This window comes from Pelodiscus sinensis, chromosome 1 (genome assembly GCF_049634645.1).
Source record: "Pelodiscus sinensis isolate JC-2024 chromosome 1, ASM4963464v1, whole genome shotgun sequence".
In the NCBI taxonomy this organism is placed as follows: Eukaryota; Metazoa; Chordata; order Testudines; family Trionychidae; genus Pelodiscus; species Pelodiscus sinensis.
The window spans coordinates 54,705,725-54,726,329 of NC_134711.1; the positions used below are offsets into that span (position 1 = coordinate 54,705,725).

At 42.8% G+C, this 20,605-nt stretch overlaps 1 protein-coding gene across 3 annotated transcripts in view; it reads left to right on the forward strand.

The window, feature by feature from the left end:
- The window catches only part of TMEM117 (transmembrane protein 117), a 372,578-nt gene that overhangs the window by 269,795 nt on the left and 82,178 nt on the right, over nt 1-20,605 (forward strand). For all 3 annotated transcript variants that reach the window (XM_006126495.4, XM_075930343.1, XM_025186333.2), the window contains one exon: nt 14,927-15,086. In XM_006126495.4, the coding sequence (XP_006126557.3) occupies nt 14,927-15,086 (160 nt within the window). The remainder of the gene's footprint in view (nt 1-14,926; nt 15,087-20,605) is intronic.

A 20,605-nucleotide genomic window follows, 5' to 3' on the forward strand; every position in this document is an offset into this window, starting at 1 on the left:
GGGCTTGGGCAAACATGTCCACCAGGGCCTCTCTAATGCGCACCGCCTCCTGGCGCGCCTGGCGGATGGCAGCTGTGTCGGGCTGGTCCAAAGTCTGTGCCTCAGCTGCCACCCATGCAGGGAGGAAGGCCTCCCCACTGCGCTCCACAATATTGTGGAGCACGCAGCATGCGGCCAGCACCTCCGTTGCATTCTGCTCACCCATGTCGAGACGGGTGAGCAAACAACGGAAGCGGGCTTTTAAGCGTCCAAACACCAGCTCCACTGGGTTTCGGGCCCGGTTGAGGCGGTCGTTGAACCGGGCCCGGTTCTGGTCCGGCTGCCCCGTGTAAGGCCGCATGAGCCAGGGCATCAGGGGGTAGGCCGCGTCCCTGACGATGCAGATGGGCATCGGCACATCCCCGACAGTCAAGTCCCGCCTTATGTTCTTATGGGAAGTAGGTGCCCGCCTCCAACCTCTGAAACAGTCCTGAGTTCCGGAGGATGCGGGCGTCATGTGCCCGGCCGGACCAGCCGCCGTAGATGTCCAGGAAGCGGCCCCGGTGATCCACGAGGGCCTGCAGGACGATGGAGCAGTACCCCTTTCTGTTCATAAAGTGGGCTGCTCGATGCTCCGAGGCCTGGATGGCGATGTGGGTGGCGTCCAGGGCTCCCCCGCAGTTGGGGAACCCGAGGGCAGCGAAGCCGGCCATGGTCGCGTCGAAGTCGCGCAGGCGGATGATTCTCGGCAGCAGGACGTCATTGATGGCGTGGACGACCTGCAGAAGGGTGCAGAGAAATACAAGGGAACACATTACATACAGCCAGGGGTGAGTGTGCACTCCCTTGGGTCCCCCCCTTCATTCCCTCTGTCCTCACACACACACACACACCCCAGGACCCCCCTCGTCCACGCCCGCCCCCCCCACCAGTGGGCCTGTGCAAGGGAGGGACGGCCAAAACCCCTGGGCGACCCAGCCTGGAGTCTTGGGTGTCCCTGGGCCTGGAGTGGAGCACCCTCCCCCCATCCCACTCCCCCTGGGACTTACCTGGATGACGATCACTCCAATGGTGGATCTTCCTACCCCGAACTGGTGTGCCACCGAGCGGTAGCTGTCCGGTGTGGCCAGCGTCCATAGTGCGATGGCAACCCTCTTGTTGACGGGTATGGGTGCCTGCAGCCGGGTGGCGGTTCTCTGCAGCGCGGGGGTGAGCCAGGTTCACAGCATCAAGAAGGTCCACTTCCTCATCCGAAAATTCCGGACCCACTGGTAGTCGTCCCATCGTCCGAGGACCACACGGTCCCACCAGTCGGTGCTCATCTCCAAAGTCCAGATGGGCCGGTCTATCGTCGGGTGCTGATGCCACGCGGTTGCCAGGACCTCCCTGGTGAGGGAGTCCAAGGCGATCTCTGCCTCCTGGTACATGAACACCAGGGCACCAGCCTGCAGCACGAGCTCCAGGCACCTGTACAGGTCCAACAGGGGCCCGAGCAGGTACATGGCCACCCATGGCTCCATGGCAGATAGAGCAGGGCAGAAAAAAGAAAATGCCAGGAAAAGCAGTTGGGGGGCCAAAGGGTGGTGTCCCCAAAACTCACAGGGCAACCACTGACCCTGCGAAGGGTGCCAGTCCCTGGCAGAGGTCACAAGGCACGGGAGCACGAGACCAACGGCTGCCCGGCGAGACCCCTTTAACCACGCGTCTGGACGGAGCTCCGGCCCCGCCCCCGGAAAAGTCTGGTGGCCTTTGCCCTTTTCAAAATGGTTCCGGGCTTTTTGCTTTTCCGGAAAAGTGCGCCGCCAATGTAGACGCGCTTTTCCGGAAAAGCACATCGTTATCACGGAAACTCCGCGGCCAATGTAGACGCTCCTTTTCCAGAAAAGCTGAAAACGGAATAGTATTCCGTTTTAAGCATTTCCGGAAATTCATGCCAGTGTAGACGTAGCTCCAGTGTAGTGGAATTACTGAGTGGTGTAGATCCACTTGGGAGTGGCTAGAGAAACTGTGGGCATTTCTGACAACTGCTATTACAATGGCAAAGTAGTACTTCCCGAAGGAGCTGTGTTATCACAGGGGAACAAGGAAATGTAGCACACAGAAGAATCCACAAGGTTGTCTTCCACTTCCTTCATCTCTAGGCCTTCCATGTCCTGCAGATCCTGGCATCTGATGGAGACTAAGAGACCAAGCTATATACCAGTGATGTTGAAAATCTTCTCACCTACTGATACATGTAAGATACCTTGTAATTTGCATTAGGTCATCCTGGTGGGTCAAGATTTTTAAAATTATGAGCCAAACGTTGGAATCCTCAAGATAGACCCAAAAGAGAAAATAACAGAACTCCACTTGTTATCACCTGTAGTCCACAACTCAGACCCCTCCAGCGCATTATACACAATCTACAACCCATCTTGGAAAATGAACCCTCATTCTCAGAGGCCTTGGGAGAAAAACCTATTCTCGCTTACAGACAACCCCCCCAACCAGAAACGAATTCTTTCTAGTAACCATGCCACACAACCAAATCATAAGCAGCCAGGAACACAGCCCTGCAGCCAAACATGATGCCAATTCTGCCCACATATCTATACTAGCGAATTCATCACTGGAGCCAACAACATAAGCTACCAAATCAAAAGGTCATTTGACTGTACATCCAGTAATTTGATCTATGCCAGCAATGCCCCACTGCCATATTTATTGGACAAACTGGACAGTCTCTGAGGGAAAGAATCAATGGACGCAAGTCAGATATACATAAAGGAAACATACAGAAACCTCTTGGGGAACACTTTAATCTTCCTAATCACTGTTTAAAAGATCTTCAAGTGGCTGTCTTGTGTCAAACCAATTCTACTAGCCAGATACACAGAGAAGCATTGGAATTAGAGTTCAACTGCAAATTCAATTCTCATGCTAATGGACTTAATCGTGATGAAGGATGGTTGGGACATTATCTACCTAAGGGTATGTCTACACTACCACCCTAGTTCGAACTAGGGTGGTTAATGTAGGCAACTGGAGTTGCAAATGAAGCCCGGGATTTGAATTTCCCGGGCTTCATTTGCATATTGCCGGGTGCCGCCATTTTTAAATGTCTGCTAGATTGGACTCCGTGCCCGTGGCTACACGCGGCACGAACTAGGTAGTTCGGATTAGGCTTCCTATTCCGAACTACCGGTACACCTCGTTCCACGAGGAGTAACCTACCCGGCAGCGCCCCAGCTGCTCTGTCCCAGACCAGGGAGACACGGAGCAGCTTTTCTTGCCCCGGAGGATGCGGGCGGCGGGACCACGGCGCGTTTGGCCGGTCCCGCCGCCCGCGTCCTCCGGGGCGAGAAAAGCTCCGTTCGTAAGTACGGATCCGACATAAGTCAGATCTGCGTAACTCAGGGACTGCCTGTACTTCAATTTTTGAATGCCCAACTTGAGACATTTTACAGAGGCCTGATTTTCAGAGGGTAGTTGCTTAACATTTTTTGAGTACTAGGCTCTTTTTATGTGCTCTGAGTTTGGGCACCCCAAGTTTGAAGTACCCTAAATAACTTCTCACTTTTTAAGATTTCATTAAGTCCACAGACAGACACCTTTATGATTTTTAAAAGGGCTAAATTCCCAACAGTTACTATTAAGTTCAATGGAAGTTAGGTGCTCACATTTTTGAAAATCAGGGAATATATGTTAAAAGCCTAACTTCAGGCTCTTAGGGAAACATTTTTAGCACTTTGGTTTTCAATATGCGATTTAGTCTCCTAAATCACTAAGGCGCTTTGAAAATTTCCCCCTAATTTTGAAAATTGACTTGTCTGTTTCCTGGACAAGCTGCAGCTTGCCTCTCCCCTCAAGTTTTGCTGGGAATGTAATCTGTCTCACATAAAGTAAGCCTGAAATATCATTTTATTTTTCTTTATATGCCCCCTGCTTGTGTGTTACATTTATATAAGAATTGTTTTTCAAATAGCTTCCTACTGGAGAAGAGCAATTAACTTTCGACTGTGAAAGTTGACAGAGAGTTAGAATTCTGTGACTAGAATTCATGGAAATCATGATGCTGGTGTGCCTTCCTTGTAGCTATCAAAAGTAGGATGAGGGATTTTGGAGTAAGAAGCCTGACTAGTTACTGGGGCCATATAGTGAAAACTTGTTATAAGTGTTGATTGAAGAAACTTTACAAGCAAGATCATGAACTTTCTTAGATTGCTTGCCTTTTTCTGTGTTATAGATAGGGAATGGCATTTGAAACTTGAAGCTTTAAGGCTGATGAGTTTAATTTAAATGAGCTAGTGTTTGAAACAGATAACACTTTCATTTTGGTGAATTAATGGTGTGGCAAAAGAAAACTCAAAGATGCTTCTACCTATAATAAAATATGATGCTCTCTAAAATTCTAATACTTTGCCATATAATTACATTGTCTAATCTGATTCATTTTACTGCCTGGAACACAGAAAAATATTTCCTCTACACATTAACATAAATGTAATTTTAGATTTTATACAAAAGTTAGTGGAAAAAATCAAATAATTTTGGAATCATATATTTATTGGGCATTTTGGATAATGGCTGATATCAGAGAAGAATGTATTATGGTTTATTTTGTTGGCTTTGATAATAGCATATATTATTTTGCTTTGGTGGCATAGAACATCCATCTGCATCCACATATGGATTTAAGATTTGATTATAACTTATCAACATTGCTTAAATTTTCCCACAAATATCTGATTCCAGTTTTAAAATGAACTTGTTGCCCATTTTTTCTCTTTTCTACCTATTTCCAACACATACTTGAACAAGTGAGGCCTGATCCAAAACCAACTGAAATAATCAAAATACTCCCTTTGATTTCAGTGGTCTATGTATCAGGCCCTTCAGGGTTATGAGAATGAAGGTTAGCAGAATTTCAAAATCATATGTACAGCATGTAAGTATTGAATGCTACTAGAGAATATAAGGGTGAAATATTCTAGCCGCATCAAAAAGTGGGTAAATCCACATAGCTAAGAGAGGAGAGCCTCATAAACATTTGCAAGGCCATCTCATTATCCTCCATCAAAATCCTCCTTAAAACTCTCCTTTGCCCTGATGCCTACAAAAATCTTAACAGGAAAGTTACTGGTGCGCAGAGATCACTGCCAATCAGGCTGACCAGTACTGGTCATTGAATGCGTATGAAGAAGAAGAGGACATGCTATCTACCACACAAATCATGGGCCAGTGGGCTGCCCAGGTCTCTCAGGCACTTGGGGTTGGAACAACAGCTGCAACCCCTCTACACCAGTAGTACAAATGTTTTGGCCGTTAGCAATATGAAATGTTTTGGCACACGTGAAGTGGCCAAAGGATGGATTCCAGCACATATAGCAACTGTTCAGATACCCCACGTGGAACTGTGGCATCTATATTCCTTCTGCACCTCCTATGTGAGGTTAAGATGTGTATACTCAATGCAGTTTTCATAGTAAATCAACTTAGGACTCTTTTCTCCAGCTATGGAACTTTTTGTCTGTTCACTCTTGCCTGGTCCCTTCATCTCACCTAACAGCAAAGCTGCATGAATAAACCAGGGACATCTCATGGGGAATGAGATCTCATCCCCCCATGTTTAATTTCTATTCTTTTAGAGTCCAAGGCTTGTATTCTGAGGTTACTATTTAAAAAAATCCATGTTTCTGAATGGTTCCGCTACATAGGTCCCTCTGTTATTTCCTATCCTAAGTTGAGGAGACATGTGGCATTTCAGAATTGTATGGACAAATACCACTTTTTTAATAGAGATCACTTTCCAATTAATTTCAAGTGGATGGAGAGAGATTCGGGTGAAATTTTGTCATGGTAGTGTTTCTGTCTGAAGGGATCATAGTATAGAAAGTTTAAAACAAAATTATATTTTCAGCTAAATGATATTCAACTTTGGGAAATAAAATTGCACTCTTTGCAGGTGTTTTTAATATCAGAAGTGTACAGTATCTCTAAAATATAGATTGGCATGTTTCTTTTTTCAGAACTTTTCATTAAGGCAAAGTTATAATAAAATATTAACATAGTATATCGTACATTTTTTATTACTTATTCCAGGTCACGTTAATATTTAATAAAGATTTTGGCTTGCTGGCTGGAGAGCTTGCCCCTTCTGAGCTCATTAAGAAGAGTGACCAAATTTCTAAATACCTAGCCTCTTATTGGTGCTTCCCTTGTGTAAATACTTGATGTGAAAGATTTTTCATAACCGGGACCATCCATATTTTACTATATCACAGTTCCACAGGAGGAGACATCATGTTGTTCCAATACATGTACAATACACATTCATTAATTTCTAAGTGTTATCTGGTGAATGTATTGGGTAACACTACAGTTTGAGAAAGATAGCACTGGCGCTAATCCTCATTGGCCTACAGCTATAGGCTCAGTTTTGTTACCAGATGCTGCTACTTTACACTCTTATTATACAGCATCCCACAGCAAACCAACTGTAAATGAATGAATGTTGAAGTAGCCTTTGTGAATCTAGTTCTGAGCTCACTTACACCAGTGTAAATCAAGAATACCTTCATTAAAGTAATTGGAATTACATGACTGTAAAAACAAGTAAGTGAAGTCAGAATCAGGCCCACTGCTCTGAAGTGACATCATTACATGCAATAGGTCATGTCAAGAACTAAAGTCAGATCATATAAAATAAATCAAACATTACGTTAATGTTGGAATTTAAGATACTAACTGAACTATTATTATATTTGTGGCACCATTATTGCTACCTGCCTTCCACATACACCTATCCCCACTGTAGGAACAAACAGAGTCATTATTCTCTCTGATCATAGTTAAGCCAAAGGAACCCAGTGTAGATAAGTCCCGCAGTGTGTCCCCTCTGGCATTCCCAGGCTCTGCTATCTCGAGAGCAAGAATTCAGAGGCCATTCTGAAAACCAGGAAGCGGAGCCTGAGTTGGTGTAAATGATCATCACTCCACTGAGTTCATTGGAGCTGTGCCATTTTGCACTAGCTAAGGATCTGTCCAAAACGTGTGTCCAAAAGAGCAGCAAATGTTGCTGACAGCAAGGCGCTGGGCTGATTAAAAATCTTACATTTTATTTTTAAATGAATTGGATATTCATTTTTTAAACAGATTTCATACTGGAAACCTTCCTAATTAAAATAAGAAAAATAAAAAGTGTTGGCATTTGCACATGAACAGCTGCAGCTGTGTAGTGCGTTACAAGTTATTGCACACTATGGGATAGCTTTTGAGCCAGTTCTGAAATTAAAATTGATAGAAATATTTAACTTGTCAGATGATTTTTCTTTTGGAGGTTTGCAAAGCATTTCTAAAAATTGCAAAATCTAATTTTGTTTTTGCTTGTTTTTACTTTTTGCTACCCTGGCATGTTTTTGAAATATATGTGGTTATAGCTCATTGATATTCAGTGTTTATCTAATGAGTTTGAAAATGATGAATATCACTGTATTTTATGTCCCTTTAACACCTTCATCCAAGGAGCTGAAAGTGTTTGACAAATATTAATTAATTATTAATTAATATTTCCAGTTTCACTGTCCCCGCAGAAGATGCCAGTTTGTTCTATTACATAAGTACACATTAAATAAATTATTAAGTGCACATGCTTCATGCAATGATAATGATTGGTAAGTTGATATCTGATTCTTAACTCCTTGTTCAAACAAAACTTCCATTGACTTCTATGGAACTTTCATTCCAAATATTAATTCTGGGTAACTGAAGTAACGTCCTACCCAAAATAAGAACAAGTATTAAGCTGTATTCTCTTCAATGACCATTAATGGTCTTTGCCAACTCTCAGGGTACGCCTACACAGCAGGGCTAAAGTCGAATTGAGCTATGTAACTTCAGCTACATCAATTGCATAGCTGAAGTCGAAATAGCTTAATTCAGCTTGTGGTGATGTCTGTACAGCAGGAAGTTGAAGGAAGAGCACTCTTCCTTCGACTTTCCTTACTCCTCGTGAAATGAGGGTTACCATGAGTCAGAATAAGAGGTCTTCCAGCTCAACACCATTTCAAAATAAAGGCTTGTATTGTAGACACGCACTATATTATTTCAGAATAATGTCAGTTATTCCAAAATAATGGTGCTGTGGAGACATACCCTCAGTCAGCTGAGGTCAATGGGGATTATGCTTGGTTGTAAGTTCAATACAGGATTCTTAATATAGTGTGCGGCACATGTTTCAAAATTTATTTTCAGCAAGGATACTGATTTTTTTAAACAGAGAGGGAGTTGTGAAAGGGCAAAATAATATACTTTTTGCCTATCACAAAAGACAAAGAACTGAGCATCTCATTCAGAGTAGGAAAACAGTCAAAGTCTGACTTTCATCTCAACACTTGATCTTAGCAGAACTCTTTATCTCCTGATCATCAAAGCCACAACATCATAAAGGCTTTTTCAGAGGAGGAACGGTCAGGATGGGTTTAGAAGAAAATTCTAAATAAGACTTGTAATACGTAGCTCAAAGTTGCTGCAATGGTAGCTAATAATATCTACCACCTATATATGCCTGGATTTATCTTGTATGCAAACCTTCTACATTTTCAAATTTCACCTTGGAAAACTTTATTCTTGCCATGTTGCGGACTGGGAAACTAAGTTACAGGTTGTGACTTGCTTCAGGTGTGCTGTTAGGGTATTTCTACACTAGCCCCCTAGTTCAAACTAGGGAGGCTAATGTAGGCTTTTGAAGTTGCAAATGAAGCCCGAGATTTAAATATCCCGGGCTTTATTTGCATCTTCCCGTCCGGGCGCCATTTTTAAATCCCCTTAGTCTGAACTAACTGCCCGCGGCTACACATGGCAGTCAAACGTTAACTCGAACTAAGTCCTTAGTTCGAGTTAACTGTTACACCTCGGTTAACAGGTGTAACCGCAGGCAGTTAGTTCGGACTAAGGGGATTTAAAAATGGCACCCGGATGGGAAGATGCAAATAAAGCCCGGGATATTTAAATCCCGGGCTTCATTTGCAACTTTGAATGCCTACATTAGCCACCCTAGTTCGAACTAGGGGGCTAGTGTAGACATACCCTTGTAGTGGAGCAGTCATAGACCTGAGAGTCTGGATCCCAGCACTGAATTTTGTGGCCTTAGGCAGGTTACTTAACTTATCCTTAGCTTTCCAAGCTCAGATTCTGTGCTACTCAGACATCTACTCAGAACAAACAAGTGGAGGACAGGGGATCATGGTTGTTATGTTTCCCTGTTTCTATAAATTGATCTAAATTAGAGAAGCCAGCGATTACTATAGCTTGTGCCTCCCAGCCATGATCCCCAATGGAAAACATGCCATGTGAGAGATTTGGCCAGGCACAGCTGCATTCTCCACTTCTCCTGACATGTTGTCTATGCAGAGGAGAGGGCAGTTGATCGAAGATGTAGGTGTAAATTGTTTGTTTTTTTTATAACTGAGACATCTGTATCGTGGAGGGAAAACTTATCAGGCTAAACAAAGCCAGTTTCAACTGGTGTGTAAGAGCTGGCCTGATGGGAGAGAATCTGGTCTCCAAACTGTGAATTGGGGGTAATAATATTTTAGCTACTTCACAGGGTGTTACAAGGCATGGCTTATGTAATAGATGTAAAGCAATCGTTTAATTGTGTCTATAAAGATATGTGTAGAGTGAGAGAAAATTACTGTCCATCAGTTAGAGGCAAAGAAGCGAATATGACTCACAATTTCCAAGCTCCCCCCCCCCCCCCCCGCCACATACACACACTTCCTGCCATTAGATCATTTGAATGAGGGAGAATTATTCATTTTTCTAAAGTAAACTGAGAATGGAAAAAGGTTTTTCAGGCTTTTGCAAACATCTAGAGAAGCAAAATGTTAGATTTCCCCCCCAATATTTTGTAACATTCACCCCAATCTCTCAACTCCAAGCACCAGCAGGGAAAGAAAAACTCTGGGCCCCTTTAAGGATTGATACCCCTCTTTTTTAACTCCTCTCCTCATGGGCTTGAGGAGGGAAATAATCCTTGGCTGATTAGTTAGTTGGACAGAAAGTTACAATGCAAGCCTGTTGACTCCCATGCATCTTAGAGGAGAGCTTATAAACCTTTCCGCTTTCTAGGGCTGCATTCTGTACCTGGCAGCCAAAGATTTGTGATGGGAGTTGGGCCTGGCTTTTAGGCTTTCCTGGGGGCATGATGATTGCTGTCTTTTGGAGGCTGGTAATCCTAGCCAACTACCCCCCACCTCTCCGTCCCATTGCTAGCTAGAAAGGCCTGGGCAATATGACCTTACTGTCAGAAGCCAAGAGAACTGTTGGGAAAGGTAGATTGTTACTGTCACTATTTGGCAGGCAGCCAGTGCTGTTGTCACTACTTGGCAGGTATCTGGTGCAGGCCATTGTTCAATAGGGTGCTCAGTTCCTTGATAAGCTGGAAGTGGAAATGTATTTGAAAAAGAATTTCCTAAAGAAACTGGGGAATGGGAATGGGACTCATAATGTTTAGTACACCAAAGAGACATTTTCTCCACTATCCACTTAATCCTTGTATAAGGGGAGCCCGGTGGGGTATTAGTTATACTGTTCAGACCAGAATAACGGCTGATACGTAACAGTCCTGTCAATGGGAATGGGGGAGGCAAAGTGGGCAACTGCCCAGGTATCTGGGTCACTTCAAAGGGCAGGAGAGGGCCCTGCCATGCAGGAGACAGTAAGCTATACAGCATCTTTTGAGTGCTCCTGTTATTTTGAAACATAATGGGCTCGCTATTCTGACATCCCTGTAAACCTCATTCCACGAGAAGTAAGGGATGTTTTGGAATGGTGATTTATTTCTAAATAAGTGTTGTGTAGACAGTGCCAAATTTCAGAATAAGCTATTTCAAAATAAGATCGAAGTAAGATAAGATACGCAATTTGAGCTACGCAAATTGTGTATCTTATTTCAACCTAAGGTACAGTGTAGAAGCACCCTTCCATGCCTCCTAACTCAAAGATGACATGTGCCCCTCCCCCCGACATTGCTCCTTCCTGCTTCAGCTCATTGATCCTGGACCCTTCTGCTAGCTGTATAGAGTGAGAGGAATACTGATTTCAGGGTGCCTCTGCCCTGTACCCCAGGTCTGCAGAGCAGGGAGTAGGAGATAAAGGAAGCTCTGGCTCATGAGTACTCCCTTAGGTCAGAGCTGCTGCGTTCTACTTCGACGAGGGGCATGTGTTTGTGTGTTTGTGAGACTGAGTGCCAACGGGGCAACAGCCACCATGGGTAGGGTTGCCAGGTGTCCGGTATTGACCTGAACAGTCTGGTATTTTTGCCTCCTGTCTGGTAAAAAAATTCAGAAAATACTGGATGCCTAACCTGTCCGGTATTTTCTGATTTTTTTCCCTGCCACAATGCAAAAATACTGGACATCTGGCAACCCTACACACACTCAGCAACTGGGCCCAGCCCCCAGATCTCCCTGGAACCCTCTCCCCCACTTACCTGGTTCCGTAGGGGAGCTGTCTTCTGGCTCGGAGCGGGAAAACAAGATGGCCTCCGGAAAAAATGCCTCAAAGGCCTTTCTTAAAGGGGCCATGCTGGGTGTTTTAATTTTTTTATCTTGCTCAACAACTTTGGTCTTCCCCTTTTTTTTCCTCAACAGAATTTTTTACCCGTTTTTTTGGGGGTGGGGTGGGGGCGGGTTTGGTATTTTTTGTTAAACCATCTGGCAACCCTGACTGTGGACCCTGGAAGTGGGAGGTGTGGGCAGGTGGCAGCCAGCCCTTAGGGCTTCCTCCCCAGCCCTCAGAGTCATGGAGACGATTCAAAGGGGCCCAGGGCTCACCACCACTGATATTGAAGCAGTGATGGTAGCTGGAGTCCTGGGCTCCCTTGAATCGCTGGGCCCCAGGACAACTGGTCCCATTGTCCCCCACCTCCTGCTGGCAGGCCTGCTAAGTGCCTTCATTAAAGAGACAGCTAGACACTATTTCTGAGATTTCCTCAGTAGCCCAGCTCATACAGTCTGTCTGTCTGTCTCTCTCCCCCTGCACATGTACCCCATCTCCTGTGAGTCTCTCAACTTTCCCCAGTAACCTTGTTGTTGTTACTGCTTGGTATATTTGGTACTTCCTGCATTGCACATTCAGCCTCTGTAATTTTATTCTTTCAAAGTGTGCTATTTTAGTGTTTTGACTAGTTTCTGCATTTCATAATTTTTATTTCTCTTCCACTTAAATTTAATTCTGAGTAGTGAGTTCTAAAATGTCTAACTTGTCCTGGCTGGAGTAATTACCATTATGGTAATTTTAAAAATATATGTATTATATCCAGGATTTTTGTTTCTACTGATGCACATCTCTGCACATGTTTCACTGCACATAACAAAATATGTTGCTCACATGGATGAAAAAAGTAAGAGGCAACGTTCTGGCAATCAGAGGGGCTGGCAGACTTGTCAGGCCCCTGGTAAAGGTGGGAGGGGTTGGCTCTGCACCCCCAGAAGGGGCGTGGCTTTGGGCAGAAGAGATGGACCTGGGGGCATTCAGCCCTCAGCACTGCCTGGAGCATGCCTCTCTACGCCTCACTATTCTCCAGGTAGCCCTCAGAGCCACCCGGACCACAATACATGTTGCTCTGGCAGCAACAGTGGCTAGAAGCCCTGAGCCCTTTTGAATGGCTAGACCCAGGGGGAAATGCCCTCTTGGCCCTCCCATCCCATTGGTAAGCCTGCCAGCAGTGCAGATACAACACCACACAAATATCGGGGGGTATGTCTACACTACCCTCCTAGTTCGAACTAGGAGGGTAATGTATGCATACCGCACTTGCTAATGAAGCCCGGGATTTGAATTTCCCGGGCTTCATTAGCATAAGCGGGGAGCCGCCATTTTTAAATCCCCGCTGCTTCGAACCCCGTGTAGCGCGGCTACACGGGGCTCGAACTAGGTAGTTCGGACTAGGGTGCCTATTCCGAACTACCGGTACACCTCGTTTCACGAGGAGTACCGGTAGTTCGGAATAGGACCCTAGTCCGAACTACCTAGTTCGAGCCCCGTGTAGCCGCGCTACACGGGGTTCGAAGCAGCGGGGATTTAAAAATGGCGGCTCCCCGCTTATGCTAATGAAGCCCGGGAAATTCAAATCCCGGGCTTCATTAGCAAGTGCGGTATGCATACATTACCCCGCTAGTTGGAACTAGCGGGGTAGTGTAGACATACCCAGGCAGAACGAGTTGTAGGGGTCCCATTGTCTATTTTGCCCTAGGACCCAGAATGGCTGTCAGTGGGCTTGTTATATAGCAGCGAAGGAAAGCCCTTCCCAGGTAGTATGGGTTACAAAAAAAGAGTGGCCTGCACTGGATGAGTTATTGCTAGAATAGGTCATGGTACTTAATAAAGCTGTTGTTCAATTAAAAGACATTGCTGGTATATTCTCTTTCCTTCTTCAGTGTCAGGACAGTGCTCCAATATTGCATAAATTTAGTGAACTCAAAAGCATACCAATTTTGTTTTTTATAAATCGCTACAAAAACTTGTATTAAATATTTTTCTCTGCTCCAATTTCATATGTTAAAAAAGGCAAGTGAACATTAATTGTGTTCTGTTTAATTTAGCCATTTCAAATAACCTTTCTAGTGTGACTATTTTATTGTTATCATACCTTTACTTAACTGAAGTCCCTCTGGTTTGCCCTGGTTTAAACATATAAAAAGCCAGATTTTCAAAAGTGCATGTACCCAGATTTATGCATGAAAATGCAAGTTCTCATGTTCAACCTCCATTTTGTGTATGCATCAGGATCTGAGTACAGGCAGTCCCCGGGTTACGTACAAGATAGGGACTGTAGGTTTGTTCTTAAGTTGAATTTGTATGTAAGTCGGAACTGGTACATAGTGTAGGGGAAACTCTAGCTAAACATTTCTCCAGAGCTCAGTTTTATTCTCTTCATCATCCTTGGAGGCTTCCTGTAGAAGCAGTAGTCTCTTTGCTGTTGCAGCACTGTTTTGTGGCTTGCAGTAAATAGCAGCATATATACATCAGACCAACCTTGTTCTGTGTGATGATAACATGCGTTCAGTGTATTATCAAAATGTATCTGATAGTCCACTCATGTATGCCATAGGAGTAGGGAATGAGCAATTTGCCCAAGGCCTTGTGTTTGAGAGAGTCCCCAAACTGAGTAGCAAGTTTGGCCTAGCTGCCCCTCCATTAGGTGGCTCCACTGAACCTGAGTGGCGTTGTGACCCTATATGCCATGTCACAATGTCTGAAGCAGGAAGCCCAACTTATCCCCGGCAAGACTAGCAGTTAACGTGGGGCATGCCAGCTCTCCATTGCCTCACTCCATGCTTTTATCAGTGTTTTTGTACTGTTGGCATTTAGTGGGGAAGGGGAATGAGAGTCACTTTCAGATTTTACCCCAGGCCCTAAAAGACCTCTGAGTAGTTCTGTATGCCAAGATGCCATCTACATTTCTATTTACTCTCAACGGTTGCTTCTTCATGGCTACCTTGGGTAAGAAGAGAATCAAGGGGAAAACTTTTAAAGTGAGTTGGGTACCTAACTTTACCTTGAGCCTTGGAAAACATCCTTCTAAACAGTTCATTTGAATTTGGGATGAGCAATGTGGTCTTTTACATACAAATATTCATTTGTTATACAGTATTACTTTTGTTTTTAATAGTCTTTACAATATACATGAAATGTATGAAACTGAAATAAAAAATGATGTAGCTCAGCATTAATTTTTCAGCTCTTTTGGAAATGGCTAGCACATTTCTTTGCACTAACGATATGTCCAGCACCTTTTATACTTTGAATAAAATTACCTACATTTGCACATCATTTTCTTCAACCTCACTTGGTCTTCTGTGAAGTTCAATAAAATATTAGTTAACTGAAAGAGGAGAGAGAAAACAATGTAGAGTTTTTTTATGTAACATTTTTTCTGAAGTATTTTTTTCCTTTGCAGGACTGTTCTATTTACTTTGACCTCTGTAGTTGTGCTTGTCATCACTACTGACTGGATCAGCTGGGACAAGTTGAATCGTGGATTTCTGCCAAGTGATGAGGTCTCAAGAGCCTTCCTGGCTTCTTTCATCCTAGTATTTGACCTTCTTATTATAATGCAGGTACACTGTCTTTAATGTTCCATTCAGAACGCTGAAGCTGCCTACTCACCGTATTTCCACTACAGCAAACACTGGTCACTTGAGACTTCATAAAGTTAAATAAATGTTTTGTTTGCAATCACTATTGAGAGATTTTACATCAACATTCTCAGGGACTTTGTCAAAAGCCAGTTGGCCCTTTATTGTGAAAATATTGCTGATTTGTTTTGCTAAGAGTGCCAGGTAAGAACTTGGTGACTTTCCAAATGAGAAGGTATCTTCTGCCAAAACTACAGGGGGGTGGAGAAGAGGGAAGCTAGTCATTTTGTAAATGTAAAGCCTCTATTATGAGGGTGAGAGAAACTCAACAAAGCAAGGAGTAAAAAGACTGCCAGTCAGATCAAAGTCTTACAGTATTTGAAATGTACACGATATCTGAATGCATTTTGTGATGGAAATTAACACACATTCTCAATATTCAATATTTCCACTTTCATGTAAACAATATTTTTACTCTATTCAGTGACAGTTTGCTGCATTGCAATGTCTTTCACTAGTCAGTCTAACTAAATAGATAATTTGTTGTACTCCTAATGAGTGCTCTTCTGTATATAAATCCAAATACTCATTTCATGTGACATTTCAAGGCCTTACCCTTCATCTCTGTTACTTGAGTTTTGTCATAGTGGTTTCTAAAGACAACTCCAATGCTCTATCAAGAAAGGTCACTTTGGCTGATTTGGTGCAAGAGGCTGTTTAATGTTTAAAATGGATAACCTTATTTGTCCTGAAATTGCAACATTTGGATGGAGTTTAATGAAGAGATCCATAACTGGTTCTCTTGTTTGGACATACTTTATTCATATTTACTGAAATCTACTAACAGAGGTAACCAAATCTGAGAGGTGTCCAGTGCTCTCTGATGAGGTGTCAACTTTTCTGTAAATAGTAACAAATATTACCTCATCTCCAACGTAATTACTACAGAAATGGCAATGTCATGGCTGCTAGATTTTATCAACACTATAATGGGACATCAGAGGGTTTTAAACTTCTACAGTTTTGCTTCATTTTAAGCCTCCAGGAGTAAAGCAATGTGCTATTTGTTGTTGAATAGACTTATAAGAAAAGAAGTTCAGATTAAATATCTAGTGAGCCCTTTCGAGTGACAAGGTAGGTGCGGTAATATCTTTTATTGGACCAACTTGTGTTGGTGAGTATTTTTTCATACTTTCTTTTCTCTCACTCTGCATTTTACTTTTAATTTGGTCTGTTAAATCAGGACCCTGTGATTATACTAAAGAGGAGCAAGCACATTTTGGAATTACACATTCTCTGTAAGGGCAGTGTCTGTTTTTACAGATCTCAGCAAGCTTTTCCAGGAGACTAAACAAAATCCAGTATTGGGTAAAGCCCTCTGATTTGCATCGAAGGATGGTGTTAATTAATTGCACACATGAAATCTCATTTAGTGTTCCAGTTAAGCATTGTATGGAAATATAGTTTTCTGCATTTGAATGGTAGCATTTCTTCTATTAGTTAGACTAAGTTTAGCAACAGGATAAAAGTACTGTAACTGAGTTTGGAAAGCCATTCTTGATGCTGTGAAAAATAATTACATGAATGTAAAAGAGAAGTTTGTCTGCTTAATATTATTAGAATGTAATCTTTAGACAAGCGCCCTGTGGAGCTAAGCACTTTAGAAACAAATAAAGTGACAGAACTGTGTCCTGGTGGGTTAACATTATAAATTGGTCATAACACAGCAAGTGATGCTATAAACAAAGGGTGGGAATGGCAATATGAGAGGCCAAGTGAACACAGGGAGAGTTACTAAGATATGCTGATTGTTTTGTGCACTTCTTTTTACTTCCTTTTCAGAGCCAGGAAGCATCAGGGAGCTATAGCCATCTCTTCCCTCCCCACCAACCCCACCATAATTCTCTTTACTATGCATAGAGAAATAGCTCTTTCAGCTTGACTTGATGGGTGGGCATTGAGAAAGAGAGAGACTCGGACGCCATTTGCTGAAAGGTAGATTTGAGAGTCATGAATGTTGACACAGTAAATGACTCCATAAAAGCAGATACTGAATTAAATTGAAAACCCACAAAGCAGAGAAAGTTAAGGCAGGCACAGGGTGGGGGAAGAGGCTGATAGGCAAAGGCAGCAGATAGACCAAGAGTGATGAGATTGGAGAAGGCTCCTTGGATCTGGCTATAGGTACCTCACGAGCATAGAGTAGAGCAGGTAGATGTTGGAGGAGACAGCATCAAGAAGAGAAAGGAGAGCAAGTTTGAAGCCATGAGAATTTGAGGGTTAAATGCAGGAGGGAGATGATTTGGTGATTGTATTTTTTAAAAAGAAAGAGAAAACAATTTTTTTCATGCTTAAACTCAACTTTAGACATGGTGGAATCAGGTGCAAGTTCATTGACTCTAATGGAGGTCTGTTTGCTTAAATCAAGTCAGAGTTTGGCCCCAGTTTTGTCATCCTTTTCTCACATTGAAGCTAATCAAGCTGCCCATGATTCTAGTTTGGTTGCATTTTTCCTGCTATATGTGATGCCACCATCAACACGCTTAGAGCCATGCAAATCCACGGGTATCTGCATCCTAGGGTGTGGTTATCTACATACCATTTTTGCACCTGGATGCATATACAAATTTTGCATTCACACAAGGCTCTAAATATAGTATCTCAAAGGTTAGGAAGCAAGCTGTCTGTAGCTTGTAGCCTATGAGGCTGCTTCACCACCTTTCAGATGCTATATTTAAAGCCCTGTATGTATATTTAGTTTGCAGAACCAGCTGCCTCCATCTCCAGCTGACCTAATATGATAGTAATGAAGTCGGGAGAGGTTTCCTAAATAGCTTGGCTATTTGAACTGCTGTGATAGGAGTATGGGGGGATTTTGCTGTTTTTCTTGATCTATCATCTCCCTTCCCTCTCCCCCATATACAGAGAGAATATAGGTGGGGAAACAGCTTCATAGGTTATCAGCTGCAGACAGTTGCTTCTCCACCTTTTAGATCTTATGTGCAGTATACACGCATGCAGTATACAAGATGCTCCTTGTGGGAGGCAAAATGAGGCAGCACACTGCTTTGGATGCAGTGTGGATACGGCTATAGATAAAAGACTGAGTGCACATTGCAGAGGGGATTCAAGTTGATTCTTACAGATGCGGATCCACATTTGTGTATCTGAGCAGGGCTTTACATACAAGCAGCACATTTCTAGAGTTTCAATAGTTTATTTCCTTGGCACCACTGAAATCTTGCACCTTCATTTGATTGCCTGTAAGATCACACTTATTAATGTAACATAACATACTCTGTCTTATTTGTAATGGTTACACCTATGGATTTTTCTTCCATTTGGTGTTAATGGAAAGCTGATTAGAATAATAACAATTAAAAAAGAATCTAGCCCCCAACCCCTAAAGTACTCCATTTTGATTAATTACATTTCAGAATGTGCATTACAGTACTTATGCTATGAAGTAAAATTTTTTATATCTAGTGTTTGAAGTAAGTTTCTTAATGGCTAGAAGCCAATGGCAACTAGATGATTAAATACCATCTGTCCAGCCGAGATGAAGCACTGGATTCCTGTAGAGTATGCTGTGCGCACTTACAGGACTCTGTGGAATTGTGAAAGACGATGAAATCTTTCTAGTATGTCTGTGGAGTTACACTCTATGGTGGCCTCGCTGTGCACTTTGTAAATCTCAGGGTATATGTTTCTATACTTCTTACAATTAGTGATTTTTTTTTAACTGACAGAGCAATAAGATACAACGTCTGAAAAATATTAAAGCTGTGTAAGAATACCGTAGCATTTATCATTTGTTTCTTCAGGAAACAGAATAAACTCTGAAGTAGTACAGTGGAACAGACTGAAACTAGGCAATATTTATGTCTCAGCCTCTTTGAGAAAATGGTATCTTGGGGATATAGGGCCAAATCATGAAGTCCAGAAAGCCATAGAGCCACCGTGCCTCAATTAAGGAAGAAGACTGTTTTGCTTAAAAAAATGACCTGGTGTAGAGAGGAGGTGTAGGTACGTATGCAAACAGTGAAAGGTATATAACAGATGAAAGAAAGATGAAGCTGGTCATAATGAATATAAATCAGAAACTGGAAATGGGAGAAGGTTGATCAGGACAGCAAAGAGACAAGAAGAAATCCATGGCCTGCAGAGTTAAGAAAAATAAAGAGAGTTTAGTATATTAAGGGAGAAGATCCTTTCAGTGGTATTGGTACACTCCAAGATAGAATCAGTAGTATTATCAATAACAATGTGGAAAAGACAGAGTGTTCAATAAATACTTCTGTTCTTTATTTAAGGGGAATTGTAGTAATATCATATGGTAACATTCTTCTCAAGCAGAGGAACCCCACAACAGAGGAAGAGAACATAATGGCTAAGTAAGCTGCTATGCTAAGGAGAGTTTGGCTACAGTGATAAATCAGCTAAGGCCGGGGAGGCCAAGAGATCATAATAATTAGAAAGGTACCAAGAAAAGTTACTGGCACCCATAACACACCCATAACTTAGGCTACATTAAAAAATCCACTCAAGTGATAAAGAAAGCAGGTAGAAAACCAACAGCGTGGTGAGAGCTAACCAATTTAATGCACTGAATACCACATGTATGATTACCTGCCTCATATATAGAGAGAGAGACGGAGAGGGAGAGGGAGAGAGTGTGTGTTGCAAGCAACTCAAGTATCCCAGAAACAGAGTATGGGCTCTAGATGCCAGATTGACTCAGCTGGAGGAGTAGAGAGAGACAGAAAGATTCATGGAGACTTTTATAGACATAGTAGAGTGGTCCTACCTTCTGCTCAACAGCCTTTGTGTTGTTGAAGAGGATAAAAGTTTTGGGTCAGGAGTGCATTAGAGGGAAATAATTCTATTGTTGGGAGCCACCCTCCAAATGATGTAATGACATGATCTTACACTAAGGATACCCCTCTAGAGGGAGGGCCCTCTCTTCATAGGAAAAGACAGTCAGCTGCAATGAGGGATTGGATGTCTAGAAATGTGAGTAATGGGCTTTGTGATGACTAGAAGAGCCACATGATTAATTGCTTACCAGGTGCAAAGGCAACTGATATCACAAGACATCTAGATAGTCTTAGAGGCAGTGCTGTGGAGGAGCCAGTGATCATGGTACCTGTAAGTACCAGACATAGGGAAAGCTAGGAGAGAGGTCCTGGAAACCAAATTTAGGCTGGAAGGAAAGAGATTAAAGTCTAGGATCTCCATGGTAACATTCTCTGAATGCTTCCAGACCTTCCCACAGGGCCAGTAAGACAGGCTGAAATGTAAAATCTAAATGTCTGGATGACACAGTGGTGTAGGGAGGAGAAATTTAGATGTATTAGAAATCAGAGAACTATTTGTGGATGGAGTTGTCTGTACAGAGGGATGGGCTCCATCTTAACCAAAATGGAACCAGACTGGTGGCACATAAATTAAAAGGTGACAGAGTATTTTTTAAACTAAGTGGTGGAGGAAACCTGGCCATG